The sequence below is a fragment of the Erithacus rubecula genome (genome assembly GCF_903797595.1).
Source record: "Erithacus rubecula genome assembly, chromosome: 22".
In the NCBI taxonomy this organism is placed as follows: domain Eukaryota; kingdom Metazoa; phylum Chordata; class Aves; order Passeriformes; family Muscicapidae; genus Erithacus; species Erithacus rubecula.
In genome coordinates, this window is record NC_136674.1 from 2,366,656 (window position 1) to 2,383,782 (window position 17,127).

At 39.2% G+C, this 17,127-nt stretch overlaps 1 protein-coding gene across 3 annotated transcripts in view; it reads right to left on the reverse strand.

Annotated features, from left to right (window-relative positions):
* The window catches only part of BRIP1 (BRCA1 interacting DNA helicase 1), a 90,290-nt gene extending 73,697 nt beyond the window's left edge, over nt 1–16,593 (reverse strand). For 2 of the 3 annotated variants that reach the window (XM_079325177.1, XM_079325179.1), the window contains exons 1-14: nt 16,428–16,530; nt 15,283–15,410; nt 14,786–14,897; nt 14,260–14,442; nt 13,878–14,005; nt 13,259–13,396; nt 8,310–8,600; nt 7,667–7,879; nt 7,174–7,373; nt 4,220–4,352; nt 3,536–3,687; nt 3,281–3,452; nt 3,030–3,167; nt 2,520–2,681 (exon numbers count right to left, since the gene is read on the reverse strand). In XM_079325177.1, the coding sequence (XP_079181303.1) occupies nt 2,520–2,681; nt 3,030–3,167; nt 3,281–3,452; nt 3,536–3,687; nt 4,220–4,352; nt 7,174–7,373; nt 7,667–7,879; nt 8,310–8,600; nt 13,259–13,396; nt 13,878–14,005; nt 14,260–14,442; nt 14,786–14,897; nt 15,283–15,375 (2,115 nt within the window). In that variant the 5' untranslated portion in view covers nt 15,376–15,410; nt 16,428–16,530. Of the gene's footprint in view, nt 1–2,519; nt 2,682–3,029; nt 3,168–3,280; nt 3,453–3,535; nt 3,688–4,219; nt 4,353–7,173; nt 7,374–7,666; nt 7,880–8,309; nt 8,601–13,258; nt 13,397–13,877; nt 14,006–14,259; nt 14,443–14,785; nt 14,898–15,282; nt 15,411–16,427 lie in introns of all 3 variants that reach the window. The other variant, XM_079325178.1, reaches the window with a different exon arrangement.
* Between the last annotated feature and the right edge of the window lie 534 nt (nt 16,594–17,127).

A 17,127-nucleotide genomic window follows, 5' to 3' on the forward strand; every position in this document is an offset into this window, starting at 1 on the left:
CTAAAAATGTCCAAGTTGTTTGTGAATTATCCCACATGAACCATCCCAGCTGTTCAGAACAGACACCTAACAAATGTGGGGATGTACAGCTGATGGGTTGTTTGCCCATTTTCCTCCACTGCATTAACTCCATATATTTGCCATACATATATTTTAAAACAGTCACTCTACAATTAAAAATGTATTTACTCAAATACTGATTAAAGGGAAATTTCTCTACTATTGTTTTTTTCCCCATTCATATTGCAGGTGGTAATTCCAAACTGAAATCCAATGTACATACCCAACTAAACTCCAGTTCCATCAAATACCTGGATAGCAAGTACTTAAAATTCAGAGAATTGTCCTCAGCCTTCCAGAGAGGAAAAAAACCCCTTTATTTGCCATTTATACCAAAGTTGAAACTTCAATTCATAAAACATATTGAACCATCAAAAAATCTGTATAACTCATAATAGTGAGGTCCATGACCATGTGTATTAATCAGATCTTGACAGTCCTGAAAAATTCCTTTGAAGGCTGCAGCTTTTTTAAGAGAAGCAGCAATTTCTTGTGAAAATCACTTTTGAAATGCAAATATTCTGTATGATGATGAAAGAACAATACCTTGTTTTCCTTGTATTAATGTGCTTACATTATTCTGTATTTCCAACATATTAATCTCAGACTTAGAGGCAACCCAATCCCAAATAAAAGTAGTAGGAAGAAAAAGGGCATCCATAGAAAAATATTGGCAATGTGATTTTAAAATATCATCCTTCAATTGTGTGCAATTTCTATTTATCAATACTCTGCTGGGCTCAGGGAGTGTTCCTGCAAAGAACAGAACACTCAGTGTGTGCAGGGTGACCTTTCAGTGAGGCAGAAGGGCAGTGAGGGGGAAGGTTCCAGAGCTGGCCAGCAATTGCTTTCCTCCTTTATTAAATGTCATTACCAAGTCTCCCTGTACTTACAATTCACATTACTATTCTCATAAAAACTTTCATAAATATTTGTCAGGTCTGGATATGGAAGATGAGCTCTCCAGTGTGACACACTTGGAAAGATAATGCTGCAAACTGAAAGATGCTCCAGTTAAATCCTTAAATAAATTGGAGATTTCTTGCCAGATCATTTCCTTTGCATGGAAGTGCAGAGTTTTGTGAGGTTAAATAAATTTATGGTCAGTAATCTGCTTTTTCAGGGGCTTATATTACCTGGTCTGATGTGGTCACCTAATGGTTACTGTCAGGAACTGCACTGTGGCTCCAATTCCTAAAAACACCCAGGCAAGAAATAACCCTCCCTTTGCAGCCTGCCAGTTAAATAATAAAAAATGAAGGGTTTGTAAAAAAAAAAAAGCTTTTATTTCATTTTATAAAATATTCTTTGTTTAGGAAGCTTAGCAATGAGGGGAAATGTCTGAAATTCTATTTCCATCATGTTGGGGCTTTTAATCATTTGGTAAGATTTTTTTGAGATTTTGAGAGGTCTTTGTGTTTTATCTGTTAAGATGATTTTTAAAATCAGAAATAATCACTTAAAATTTAAGAAGTCACACCCTTGCAAGCAGTACAAGAAAAATGAGTATGAGTTACAGAATTATCTTGCAGGTTTATATTCCTGCTCCTAACCATAAACAACAGTAACAACAAATAGAGAAGAAAGCAGAACTACTGGGAGATCCAGATTAACCATAATTAGATAACTGTTGTCAGTGAAATTAGATATTCCATAGCTTGAAATGGAGAAATTTGATTCCTTTCAGCCAATGTCAGTGAGCAATTCCCCTGACTAAAAAAAATACACTCCAATCTCCAATGCAGTGAAATGGAACAAGAAACAAGGGAAGGAGAAATTAACTGGATGAATTCTGAATTCTGATAGCACAGAAAGAACATGCAAAGGCATTCTTGCTGCTGAGTTACATAGAAATTATCATTTCATGATGTGATTTTTAATTTTTTTCTTAATGCACCATTTCCCAACCTTCAGGGAAATAACATAAGGAAAAATTATGGATCTGGCAGGTTTTGTGGTAATGCTAATTGAAATGATTGTCTGTGCAAACACATACAATTGTGTGTACATAAGCACATCTGTTGAGAAAAACCAAACATGAAAACAAACTTGAATGCCAAGAAATAACAATATATCCCCACTGTGTTACTACAATACATTTACTTGATAAACATTTCTTTATGTTGTATAAATGTATAAATGTTGTATTTATGATGCATAAAGCAGATCACAATGCATTTTAAAGGTGTGTGATCTTGATGCTTTAAGTTTTTCTGTTCTGCTTGGGTGTGCAGCCTTTAGTTTTATATTAAGGGTTACTAGGATCTTTTCACAGGGTGGTGGAGACAAAACAGTTCTATTCCAGCTGGGGACTCAAAAAAAACCAAATCTCTTCAAACTTCAGGCCCTGAGCATAAACAACGTGAAAAGAGGAGGGTGGGCGGGCAAGCAGGGTGAAACTTCATGATTTGAGGCAAATGGACTAAAACCCATAAAAATGTGAATTCTCCTGATCTTACCTTATAGGATGGCAAGAAGCAGAGAATTCCTTGGCCAACTGTGTGACAGACTGCCAGCAGCAGTGCTCCCACCTCATCCTGGAACTCGAAGGTCTCGGTGTGCTGGAAGGTGGCGCACAGCTTGCGCCCGTTGGGTCCCGCTCCCACCGTGCCGACCCACACCTGGGTGTTCACAAAGTTCATTTTAAACCAGGCTGCATAAACCACCTTCAGTAAGGGCATCTTAAGTGTGAAAGAAATGTTGATGTGTTTCTTAAATTCATTTCAGTACTTGAAGTGCAGGTGGCACATATAAGCAAACGTATAGCACATTTTTCAGGGAAACGTGTTTAAAAAGTGCCTCTTTATTTACTTAAAAATGTCCTTTTCCATTGCATTGAGCCAAGCAACAGTCTGGCCCTTTCTTTTTACTTTTTCTTTTTACTTTCTTTTTTGCCATCACTTTTACTTGGTTTTAGCACCATGGGCAGCATTAGAGCTCAGCAGAGGGAAGAGCCATGCCCCGCTCACCTGGGAATTGCGGATAACGTGATTCGCCTCCAGCTGAATGGAAAACTTCACCCCGAGCTCTGAGGAAAAGGAATCCATGGGAGAGAGTGTGCCTGATGTCAGAACAATTGTTCTAACTTCATTCAAGTCAGAAAAAGCCTAGGTGAGAGAAAGAAAAGCAGCAATTTGGAATATCAGCACAATCCCTTTCAGATCTGATGCGTATTTGTTATCACTCAGATTATTTTAGGCTTTTTTCACACTCAGCTCACCACAGCAGGGTTCAAGCACCAAAAATTCAGCATGTGGACAAGAGTTTTCTGCCTTGAACTCTTTTTGTGCTTGGGTCTTGTGAAGAAGGGACTTGCATCTGCATCATCACGTTGGTTTTCAGTCATCCAGGTGTAAGTTTGTTGTAGAGCAACCCTGTAATCATCTGCAAACCTATACAGAGAGAGAAATATCAGTAAAAACTACAATTAAGCAATCAAATTATGAACATTCAGCTCATAAATGTTAGGCCTGACCTGCTGTTCTCTTTGAAGAGACAGGAAAGGACCATGAACAGGCCTTTGAGCACAATCTGTGTTGCAGGGCTCACAACTGGCACCTCAATTAGTTCCTCTCTCCCATGCATAGACACTTTTTCTTCTTTTTCCAGGACAGCAGCAAGATGTTTCTGCAAGAGGCAAATTCCACAGTAACAACATTCTAAGTGACTTCTCAAAACCAAAGTTGATAGAGATACAAGACTGTCAGCTCACTGCTTTAAAAGGGCATTTAAAACACCTATAAAGTCAGGGGAAAGGGGCAAAGAAGGTCCAAAGGAAAAGGAATGATCCTTTTGATTTTTAGCAATGCTTTTAACATATCTGGCTTACACAGAAAGGAGGAGCAAACTTGAAAATAGGGTAAAAACATTTCAGCATTCAATAAAAATGCAGCTGGATAAAACAGGCAAAAACATCACTGGTTCAATGGTTCAAATAATTCTATGTGAGCAATTGTATCCTTCAAAACCTTGATCTTCCAAAATTTCAGCAGCTTGAGTGGATTGCTCCTGGTTTTCATCAGGAATCATTTTCAGGCAACTTTGCAATATTGCAGTAAATTAGAAGATCTGTTTGCATTTAACTTCTGTACATTTTAAGATGTTTAACACCAGCAATATTATACATGGTGATGTTCATTTATATAACACACAACATTACCTGTAAAATGGGAAAAGTAATGCCAGTTATTCCCATTTTGTGCAAAAAGCTGAGCATTTCTTTGCCACTCCACACCTTACAGGCAGTTTCATAAGCTCTCTCCACCAGCTGCCCTGAGCTCTCCTGCAACCAGCTGAAAGAGAAAAAGCAGAAATCATTTCAGCATTGATTTTAGAGATTTAGAGACACTTTGCACGTACAAAGCAAACCTCAAAAATTGCACCAGACTTCTAAGATGATGATAAATGTTTCACTCCAGGTAAGGAGAGAGTTTCTGCTTTTCCTTTGTGCCTGTTTTTCACTGTTGAACTCCCATGGAACTGCTTTGGATGCAGCTCATTGAAATGAGAAGAAAATATCTCTTCACATGTTTATACTTTATAGAGAAAAGGAATTAAAATGTAATTTCCTCTTATGATATGTCAGGTTAACTCAAGCAAGACTTCTGCTGCATATCTAAAGCCACTCATCACTACTCCAATTGCTGCAGGTTGGTTTATCATCCCTGTCAACTGCTGACTTTCCAATTAAGAACAAATCCTGAGGCATGAAATGAACACTTTTCATATTACCACATGGAAGGGAAAGTAGGACAATAAAAATTGCACACTTTAACCTACCCACAGGTATTGGCAACTGCTGCAACTTGAAGCAGAATTAGAACTATAATACAATGCAAAATGTGATTGCCTGCTAAAAGCATGAGCTAAACATGGAGATCATCTCATTTGTGGCAGAGCTGGAATTTTCTCTGAGTGAGCATGTCCTCCTTCACCCCTGCAGAGCCACAAGAGCTTGTCTCTGGTTAGAAAAGCAGGCAGCTCCCTCTCTCCCTCCCAGGAAAGGCTGGAGCTGTCTGCTCCATCAAAAGGCAGGAGGCATCAAAAGGACAGCTGTCAGTGCTGCAACAGCTCAAACTATTTACCTGCAAAACCAGTTCAGCATTAGCAACTCAAAACAAGGCTCAGGGACTCCTTCAGTTCTAAATTTCCTGCCCTGTCACCATAAATAATCTGATCCATGGAACAATTAAAATATAACTTCCCTTCTGCCAGGTTAAATGCAAACAAAACCCCACCAATACAGCCACAACAATCTCTTTGGCTATAATTTGCTTTATCTCATTAAGGAATGGTGATCACTAACACAGGGAGAATTTGGCCCCAATTCCTCAAATGTAATATCAAAAAGACCTCAAATTGAAATTAGGACAAGGCCTCTATGATAAAAATTGAACAGGTTTATAAAGGGTAAAACACTTCAGGAAATATAAAATGTTTCCCTGTTATGAACTTCAAACACCATCACATACTTTTGAAATGAAAAATGCAAATATAAACTTAACACAATGGCCAAATATCACCAAAAAACACTCCAAATTCTCAAATAAATTCCATCTAACAATAAAGTATTTACTTGCAAAGCCTGTAAAATTATTTTTGGAGCTAAGCAGGAAGCATAAATAAAATTAGCTAAATTCCCAGAAAGGTCTCTCTGGTTTTGAAGTGAAAATTGCTGTGTGCAGTATTTCCAGGAAAAGAATGAATGGATGCTGCATACATGCCTTCAATTCCAGGAAGAGTATTTGCTGCTTCCCTCACTACCAGAAAATTCCACTGTTGACACAGCATATTCCATTGAACAAAGTGCTCAGCCCTGCTAAATGTGCATCTGACAGAGCTGCCAGCACACCTCCACTGGTGCAGCTGCAAATTCCTCACAAAGGTCACTGCAGCACCTCTGTGGCACTCAGCCCATCCTTAAGTGCTTTCTGGAATGAGGGCCCAGGATCTCTGGAAGTGAAATAAGATTTTTTTCTAGCTCCCCATGCATTTGGCAAAGCCATGTCACTGTGCAGGGGTATTTTACCTATTGCTGGCTATTTACACCCAGTCTACTACTTTCCAGCAACTGCTTTTCATGCTGCTGGCAGATTTGCCAAGACAATCAACTTTAGTTTTCCTGATAAGGTTAAAAAGCTTGAGGCAGTCAAATCTTCAGCCATGCTGTTCTTATCTTTTACTAAAGTTTAACATTTGAAATATCCAAGGAAGGAGAATTGGCTTCTGCCAAGCAGAAAAAGTGCCTTGTGTCTGTGGGACAGAAACTTTAACTCTGACAAGAGTAAGGATGGGAGAGTGAACTCTTCCTGTGTTGTGCTGCACAGTCTGTTGCAGCAAATGAAGATATTGCACACACTAAAGCAGAATTTAATTAACTGTGAAGCCACTTGGAGCATGATTCACTTTTTTCTGCTGACTTTGATACTTCTACATCACCCAAAAGACTTTGCCCTGGACCTCTCATTTCTTCCTGGGCTTCTGTCCATTTGCTTTTGTTACATCCCCTCTCATGATTTTCAACTTATGCTCAGCTCTTCCCCTTCCAGGAAGTTGTTTCCCAGGCAAAACAAAGGGTATGACTGACAAATTCTCTTTCAACTATGAAGAAATTGGTGGATTTCAATCTGATTCCAAGAACAGATCCCAACCCATTCCAAATACTTTCTGTCCAAGGCTCTGAAAGCATCCTAAAAACATGAACTAATTAATTCTTTGACAAAATAACCCTATTATTATTTGTCAAATAAGCAAACAGAAACATAAAAATTCATCTTATGAAAATTTTCATGCTGAGCTTTATAAAGCAGGAGTCCAAAAAAAGCCTCATAAAGAGCAGCACATCATTCAAGAGCACAAGACTTTTTAAAATAGAACTCCAATGTTTCCATGTGTTTTTCCAGTAGTTTATTCAATAAATCAAAAAAATTGTTTATTTAATAGATCAAACCCTGTGGATTCCTCAAATGAACATAAATCAAGCAACTGCACAGTTCTAAGTGCACCTTTGCTGCATTTCATCTGATGCGACAGAGTAACTTACACCACCAAAGAGAATCTAAAAGAATTTTTAAAAGCATTAATTGATATAAAGCAATAAAGAAGTTGCCTTACTTGATCAAGGAGCAGCACACAGCCTGGAGGGGCTCATGGTGCTTCTGCCTGATGCTGCTGCTGACCATGAGCTCCAGCTCCTCCCGGGCAGCTCGCAGCTGGCTCTCGGTGACCCCGTAGCTCACCGACTCCCGAGCACAGTCCTCAATGTTGTGGGCTTCATCCAAAATGACTACTTGGTCTTTCAGATCAATGTCCATCTAAAAAAGAAAATTATTGTCTAGTAAAACAGAGTGAAAGACATGAGAAACAGCAACTAACAGGATGCTGTTAAAAAAAAGGATATTCTCCATCACGGTGCAAATGAAGCTTTTCAGCCTCTGAATCCATTTCCATGACTTAGAAAACACTCAAGGGGGAAAAACCCCCATGAGTTATTTTGAAGATAGTATTCTGCACATAAAAGGGAATTCAGCTGACCACAGAAACATAATATCCAGTGGGTAATTTCTTTCTAACTCCAGTTCCTGCCCCTTGTCACCAATATACTCACACTGTCCCGGATCTGTGGGTCCAGGAGATAATTGTAAGGGCAGAACACGATGTCTGCCCCCACCATGAGCTCTCTGGCTGCAAAGTAGGGACAGGCACGAAGTTTCCTGCCCAGGCTCACCAGGTCTTCAATGTCCCAAGCCATGGGTGCAGGCTGCTGGGCATGGTGCTCACTGAGCTTGTGAACACCGTGGTAATAGGAGCAGGACTTGCCCTGAAAGCAAAGAGCAGAGATTTAATGGGTACAAGAAATAATGAAAAACATTCCAGTGTTCCATGCACTTGGCTATTTCTTGGAAACATTTCTAACAGCTGCTTTTTATGCCAGACAATAACACCTCTTGTCAGGTAAATCCATGTTTCTAAAATGTACATCAATACAGGATACTTCTTTCTTCATTTATAAACCCAGAGATAACAGTGTAATAAGACTTAAATTAACCTGGCAGTCATAAACCTTATTCTGTCATCATAAGTTTCTGCAGTATTGCTACTGTGTATTATAACAATTAATATTTAATTTTAATGTCACCAGGTTGCATTTAACCAAGATAATACAAAGATGTAAAAAAATGTTGCTCATTCCAGTTGTTAAATCTGGTTTTGTTTAATGAACACTCATTTGCTCAAACCAAATTACTCACATGTTTTCCTTCCAGCAATTCTACACACATTTCATTCCTGTTACTGCTGTTGGACACCACTGGATGAATACAGGTATAGTCCCTGCTGGAAAGGATTGTCATGGGGACACAGGAATATGCTGTCCTCTGCAGCTCCCTGCTGATCTGGGTTATTTGCTTGTGTGTTCGTGTCCCAAAAAAAATTTTGGGAACACACAATCGATCTCCATTTTCTTTCTTCTTTGTGTGACTGGGATCTTTGTCAGGTTCTTTCCCAGAAGAACAGGAACACTCAGTGCAAGGGCCAGGAGGCTGCAAACCAAGACAAAAAAATGATTCACAAAATCCCACTGTGAGATGAATGTGCTAAATCTGCTTATGGTCTGCAAAGTGCCCTCTGGGATGGCTGGTTCAGTCACCAGGGCTGCAAAAGGTTTGAAAATGTTAAAGCACCACATCCTTGCCTGGAAATCCCTAAAAAAACACCTTCCAGCAATCCCAATTTTATCATAACCCAATGAGAAAGAATTAATAATCCAGTGGAATATTTACACAAGTGAATAATGCAAATAAAGCTTCTTACATTGAAGCTTCAGCTCCAATGAGCAAGAATCCAAAACCTTCAATGAAGAAAACTTGGAACAGACACTCAAATTAATTTTTTTTTTCCTTAAAGCAAGCAGAAGTGTAGAGAGTCCAGGAACTCAGTGTGCAGATGAAACAGACTACACCACACACTCTCCATTAGAAACATGTTTGCTGTGCCTTTCTGCCAAAGGCCATCGAGTAACCAGGAGAACAAAAGAAACACAGGGAATAATTCTAAACAGAACCTAATCCTGTAAAATATTTTTTTTTCTCCCAGAGAAGCCCTGTCTTTCAGAACATGAAATACTGGAACAACTGACATGCAATTGTCATGATGAATTTGAAGAGACACATAGGAAAGGAGGAACTCAAGTGTAACCATGTCCAAACACACCTCTCATGAAAAATAGAGAGTTCTGCCAGTGCCAAAGAGTTTGTGTTTGGGCTCCAGGTGGTGGTGCAGGTAACAACATGTAGCTGTACTCCTCCCTCCTTTATGTGTATCAGTAAGATTATCCATGATAAACAAATGCTAAGTCATGCTGTGTGTTACACCACAATTCTGGGGATCAAGCTGTCTTCAGCTGCACTCCAAGGAAAAGCAAGTTCGTGTTACCCTCAGCCCCACTCAGCCTTGTCTGCCATTAAATATTACAATACATGATAGAGAGCATGGAAATGTAACCCTGTGGAGCTGCCACTCACTGGGATAAAAGGTTCACTGATGTGCCAAATAAACAGGCCTCAAAGCAGATAAAGTTACACCCATGCTGGAATTGTTACATTCCCCTCTCAGGTTGCCAGCAACAGCAGATTTCATTACCCTGTGCTGCCACATTAAATAGCCAGTTCCAAATATCCTGCCTTCTATATTGAATAATTACTTATTCACTGAAAGGATAAAAAGAAGAGTTATGAATGGGGCTCTTGTCACCAGGCAAGCAGGAAACAGCTGACATATGGTATATGTTACATATGTGCAATGCCCAGCTCTGGGCTCACACAGAAAGCTCCAATGCTAATGCTACCTTGATATTTCCATCAGTCACATTCTGCTTTGCTCCTGGAAATAATGAAAACCACATTACCAAGCTAAAAATTAATTTAACTGAAGCAGTGTATAGAACATGTCTATCTTTTAATTTGAATCCAAGTCAGATTGTGTTTTCAGAGGGAAAAACAATACAGAACACCAAGATGAGACTTTACCTCTATATTCATAAAGGTAAATATAAGAAAAATATTTCATAGAGAAATATATGAATAATATTTCACTGCTATGCTAAGCCAAATAAAAATAATAGAAAAATATTAAGACCCATCAGGCAGCTCTTTTTCAAGAGTTCTTAGAACAACAGGAAAATGAAGCTCAAATTAATATATAAAAATATGAACAGAAAGTTCTCTTACGATGGGATTAAAATATCAGATATTATTCTTTTCATAAAAAAAGAAATAATGTGTTCTTATGTGTGAGGCTTATAAGTTACAGTATTTTACAGGTAGGCTTAAAAGTTTGGTTTAAGAGGTTTGGAATTGGTATAATACTGGCATTAAGAAGCACTTTAGCCATTATTTCAGTACTAAAATGTTACCTTTAACTTTGAAAAAAGTTTTATGTTCAAAAAAACACTCAAACCCACAATATTGAGAAAGTTGTAAACCCAGGCTGATTTTATAGTAAGTAGTTAAGAAATAAAACTGCCTGCAGTAGTCACAGCATTTCTGAAAGCCACAGCCACCATTAGCCCCCAATCCATTAATAAATAAAACCTTTTTAGAAGGTCCTCCATCATGAAGAAAAACTTCAGAAAATTGGTTAAAACACAGTTTAAAAGTTGAGTTCTTCATATTCTTTCCACATTACTCAAGTGAGTTGACTTGCACTTGAATCCTTAAAATACATCTTTAAATTTTATTAAAGGCAAATTATTTTAATTCTGTATTTCTCTAAGCAGAGCCAACTGTGGATATCATATAGCAACACCTAATGTGGTGTTCCTCTCCCATTTCTACAGCAGACAGAAAAGTCTCCATGAACAAGGAGTTTTATTGGCAGTGCTGTCTCAAAGCACAAATTTTTAGCAGAAATATTGTAGATGTACAAAATGTAACAAAATTAGAAAATGTTTCAATTTATCTATGAAGGAATTAGGGAAGGAGGCTGATTAGAAATAATTCATATTAAGACAAAAGAATTGTATTTCATAATACCCCCTGGCTTCAGAACTAAACCTGTTTTCAGCTGTTGGAATCTGAAAGAGGGATTTTCATTTGGAGGAGAGTAAAAAAAGATCCTCCTGTACTTTGTGCAGTATTTAATCAGAAACACCCAGCAACAGATGCCATTAGAGATCAGATATCAGCCTATATGGACCTTAGGCTAATGCAGCTTGTTTGTACTTCTGTCAGGGCTAGATAAAACAGCCTATCACATCAATATTTATATGGCAAAAACGTGGAAGTCCGATTAAAAAAGGAATAATCAAGTCCACCACCCTGTCCTGTGTGTAAAATAGAGCTAAACAAACACTGGGGCTGTGATCTTTGAAACACAAAGAGGTAAGAGGAGTTCTTCATATCTCCATCTACATTTCCCAGTTACAAAGGCACCTGAATGCTGCAGCAGTGAATGTCTCTTGTGTGAAATATCACACAAGCACAATCTAGGCAGATATCAGCAGTGACATTACCAGAGCTTTTCAACTGCTCCTTTGGAAGCTCTCAAAGCCCAGTATTCTGCTGCTGCTGCAGCCTCTTGTTTAAAGCACACAAAGCAGCTGTTTATCCTCCCCCAGTCACCAGCAGGTGAACCCGGTTCAATATTTATCACAGGCTTTCACAGATCACTGCTAACCAAGCAAACGTTTTAATTAAGCTGGAACTTGCTTCAAAGAGCTCATTCAAAACGTCAATCAGCAGGAAAAGGATCAGATACAGTGTCAGGTGAGAGCATGTAATACAAATCCACAACTTTCTTCATCCCATCGTGGTAAATTAGCCCATTCTGGAGTCCAGACCCTGATTGTAACAGGCTGCCAGTCCCCTGGAATGTGTAACAGAAGTCACTCAAACCCCATTGTGCAGGTTGTAAGCAATATGTTAAACTGCAATGGGCTAGCACATTAAGACAGATTCTTTTCACAGTTGTTTTTTGATACCCCAAGTGTTTGTTACACTACTCTCCATTTACTGTTTACTTTCTTTCCCTGCTAGAAAGGGGGATTCCTTAACCCAGCTGCCCCAGTTTCTCAGGCCATATGCTTTGACAGAAGTAATCAAGAGAGTATCCTGAGGGTATAATTTCCCCTTTAAACTCACACTGGAGCTGCCCTCCCTTGCAGGAGTTAATAGCAGAGGGTCAGAGATGGATTCCCAGGCTCTGGAGTGAGAACAGCTCTGGATGCTCAGGCACACATCTGCAGGTGTTGGGATGCAGCAGTGCTGGGCAGCACCTCTCCAACCAACCCATTCTCCCTCTTGTAGTATAAACAGGGCTTGATAAGAAACTAAATCTGCTTTGAGCAGAGGACTGGCCACTGTAAAACACAGTTTATGCAAAGGCAGGGTAGCCTCAGTGAGCAGGACAATGCTGTTATCATTCTTGGATCACTCTGAATACACAGTCCATTAGGGTAAGTGTTGAACAGAAGCTCTGCTGACTTCATTTCCTAACCACACCAGAAAAGCATTTTTACACCCAACAGCCTGTGCTGTGATTCTCCTCATATTGGAAAATAAATGCAATTAAAGCTCAGAACTACTATGAGAAATAAAACTTTGTTTTCTGCAATTTTCTTGATACCAGACAAGTTCTCAGTGTGCTAAAAGGAAAGTTCATCACAGCAAAATAATACCTTATTCTTTCATCCTTAAAAACCAACTTAAATAAGTCCCTTTCTTTCTTCTTAGGTTACTTCTTCCTAAAGATGTAGCAAACTTTAGTTCTCAGTTTTCTTCTAGACAAAAAATCTCTAGAAGTTTTAAATCCAATTTTTCATGTACCCACACCAAAGTACCAAAGGAAATTTTATAGCCAAGAAGGGAGAAAGTCTCTATTTGAAAATCAACAGCACACTCTGGTGGTGTTTGGATTTCAAACTACCAATTGAAGCTCAGTGGCACAAAGCATTTCAAATCTCACTCAAAAATCTACAGAGCTTTCCAAAACTATTAAAAACTACCTCCCACCTAATGGCCTACAACACAGATTCACTTTTGTTAAGAAAAGTGGAAATAAAAACCAAAACATTGAGGAATCTTTGCATTAGCTGCAATGTTTGCTCCAACTTCATTAAGCTGCATTTCATACATAACCCCTTCACAGAAAATTGTTCTTGAACTAACACTCCTGATGTAAAAGGTATTACTGAATTACTCACTGTTTGGGAAGAAAAGGTAGCAGTTTTCATGCTTTTTTCAGTGTGAACAGTCAGCTCTCCATTTTTTCTCTGCTGATAAACTTCTAAAGCATCAACCAACTGCACTCCTTTTGCACAGCAGTGACGTTTTCTAAGCTGCTGGGGAAAGAAACAGTGTAAAAATGCACTGGGCAGAGGGATGTGCTCACACTGGCAGTTCTGGTTTTGTTTCACCTGAGTCTCTTTTAGTAACTGGGCATCAACAGGTTAAGCAAAGCTAAGCCACACAAACATCAATAGAGAAAGCTAAAAAGTTTTAATTATAAAAGACTCTGTAGTTATTGCTGAGCTTTTCAGCTTTGCTTTCCCACTCTCACAAAACTTACAGTTTTAATACCATCAACTGGGAATACAGATATTTTGGGGATATTACTTGTTTAAAGGTGACAGGTTTTAGGATGGGGTATAATGAAACATTTAGTGCAACAATGAACTCCTTTGTAACAAGAAAGAATAAAAATTAACAAAATCCTGTCATCTAAACTGGGATTGCAATATGACTCAGTTATTTCCTACAGCCTGTAACATGAACTGGGATTTGAGAGTTTGGGCTGCACCCAGATGATCTCAGTCTGCTCACCTGCTGCTCTGTTTCTAGAGGACGAATCCTTTTCCTGTCTACTTGAAAATCATCGTTCTCATTGTCACAGAGAGATAACTTTTTTTTGGCAGACAGTTTTGAAGCTAGTGTTTCATTTTCCTTACATTCTGTAATTAACAAACAAGAAAAAAAGAGGATGTCTATTACTAGGGATGCATTAAATAAAGGCAACATTTTAAACAGTAACTGCTAGAATACCATAAATATATATGGTGTAGGAAACAGTGTTAGACATTTCTAGACACATTAACCATTGCACAGATTTCATGCAGGGTAGAACCATGTCTACTATTATGATGGTAAAAAAAACCATCCCTGCCTTGCAAGCAGCAGAATTTGAGCTGCCTGTGGATGAAGTTACCTGTGTTTGTCAGTGGGCCCCCAGGTTTTCTGGAAGTTCCTGTGCCAGGACAATTGGCAGAACAAGGAGTCCCACTGGCTGCAGCCTCGTTGCTCTGAGGCTGGGAGTGACACCTGCAGTGACACGGTGGGGACAGCTCTGCCTTCCTGTCCTTGCCACATGATGAGGTGGGCACTGATTTCTCTGGGGGACAAAGTCATTTTTCTGTCATTAAAAGCCACTCCAGCCAGAGGTGCATAAGAGTGAAGATGAAAGTTCAGGTGAACAAGAACTGCAGAAAGGAAAAACCTCCCTCTTCCCATTCAATCCACACAACCACAACTCAGCAGGAATCTCCTCCAAAGTGCCACCAGCCACATTCCCTTATGGCATCTAAACCCAGCTTAACATCACTGCTTTATGCTGCCATTCAAGCAAGGTGTCCAGTGGTGGACCCAGACCTGACCCAAACGTTTAAAAGCTGATGAAAAACAATTAATGATTTTATATTCTGTAATAAAAATCGTGCAGACTCTAAGACACTCACCATACAAAGCCTGCTGCCATGACAATGCAGAACAAAGTAAGGCCAAGCTTTTGCCACTTCCTGTGGGGCTCTCCAGCAAACAGTGCTGCCTGTTATTCAAACCTTTAACAATCTTTAAGGAGAATAAAAGAAACAGAATTAAAGAAGATAAAGCAGATGTCTCTAGCTAATCTTAGCAATTACATCCTAATGTCCAGCCTAAACTTTCCCTGGTACATCTTAAGGCTGTGCCCTCTTGTTCTGTTGCTGGTTAAAAGTATTAAAAAATGTTTAAATATAAATGCACTAATTCATTATGAAAAATTCTCCAAAAAAAGACAAAACTTATTGAGATATTACTGCACATAATTATTCTGTTTAAACAATGTGTTTTACTAAATCATTCTCCCCATAAAAACTTGAACATTTTTATATTTTAACATAAAATTTACATTTTATATCAATTAATATTTTAATAATGGAAAACACAGGTTCTTAATCTGGCAAGTTGTACTCACAGCATTCATCATGGCAAGCTGGGAGGGGTAAGCTTTGCAGGGGAAGAGGATCTTCACCCCCCCAATTGTATATTCTGCCCCATCAGAAGGCATTGCCAGTTTTTGTCTTGTTTACTTCAGGTTGAAAACTGCAATTAAAACACAGAATTAATAACTCAATGCTAACAAACAAAGCCTGAAAGAAATGCAGCACCAAATAAAAACAGGAAGCTTTTAACCTGGTAACAGAACTGGAAAATGAGAATTTATCCCACACATCAGCATTTCAGAATATTAAGCAGCTAAAACCAGCCAGTTTTTTCACTCTAAATGGTCCATCAGCTTGAACTGCAAGACATCATAATCTGCAAACATACAGCAGTTTGTACATTTTATAACAATGAAAAATAAAACAGGACAGTGACTTTAAAAATGAGATGTTTAAAAACACCTTTCTTCAACAAATAATACAGCAATTAGTGAGGGGAAAAGGAGCATCACTCACTTTACTAGTCTGTGATTATTGCCTTGAAGCCAGACAATTTCCCTGTGTTAAAAAAGTGAAATTATTCAACTAAAAACATTGAAGAGGCATAAGCAGCTTTAAGAGACAATATTTTTGAACAACACAGGGAGCTTTTTTCCTCATAGGTTTTCCAACATTGACAAAGTAGGACAGCAACTTTAAACAAGCAGATTCCCAGGGAGAAATTAACTCACTGAGGGATAAATTAACCCACAGAGGGATAAATTAACCCACTGAGGGATAAATTAACCCATTGACTTGTGTCCTCAAAAGACTTTTAATAATGAAACAAATACATAAAAAAGGACCAATATATGGCACGATTCAGCTTCACCATCGAGCTTCCCGATAGGAAAAAGCAATTTTAGCAAGAGGAGCTCGCTGACAGGAGTTTATATCCAACCCCTCCTTCCAGAAGGAAAGGCCACCTCACTCCAGGGCTTTTCCCAACCTAGTCAGGGAGGAGAACTCAATTAAACGAGCGCAGTTCGCCCCTGAGGAGGAGGAGGGAGGGCCCTTCGCGGTGCGCCCACATCTCCCTCAGCCACATCTCAATCCGGGCAGAGCTGCTTTGCCTGCCGAGGGCAGGCGGCGCTCAGGAAGCGATGGGGCCGCCCCAGCCCGGCCCCCAGAGCAGCACCTGCCCGTTCACTTCCCCTCTGTGCTCGGCGAGGCGGAGGCGCCGGCGGCCGCTCCCCACGTCCCTCACGGCCGCGCGTCCCTCACGGCCCCTCAGCGCCTCCGTCCTTCCCGCCTCCGCCGCAGCCAATCAGCTGACAGGAAAAGGCCGCGCCCAGCCAATCAGCGACGCGCACACTGGGATGGTCCCGCCTTTCACCTCAGCCAATCACAGCGCGCGTCCTTGGCTTCCGGGTTGTAGGCGTTGCCAGGCAACCGCGCTTTTGGCTCAGAGTATTATTGGCCTTTATCATTATATATATATAATATATATGAATATATATAAAAAATATATATGAATATATTTATTGTTAATTGTGATAATTGATTAAGGATTTGTGTTAATTACAGAAGTATTGGGGTTTGTATAACCAGAATACTTAAGTCTGAAATGAAGCAATCTAAATTTTGCTGAATATCGAGACTTTTGTTTCTCATTTATAACATATAAACCTATAAACATATAAACATATAAACATTTATAAACCTTGGGTTTATATTTATTATGTTTTATAATATTTTATAAGTATTGCATGTTATTATTGGATATCATTACAATATTATTATCATGTTATTATTGTCACTAATCTTGTTTTAAGTAGAGAGCACAGAAAACACCATGGAAAAATGAAGTTTTGGAAAAAAAGTGTCATTTCTATTAC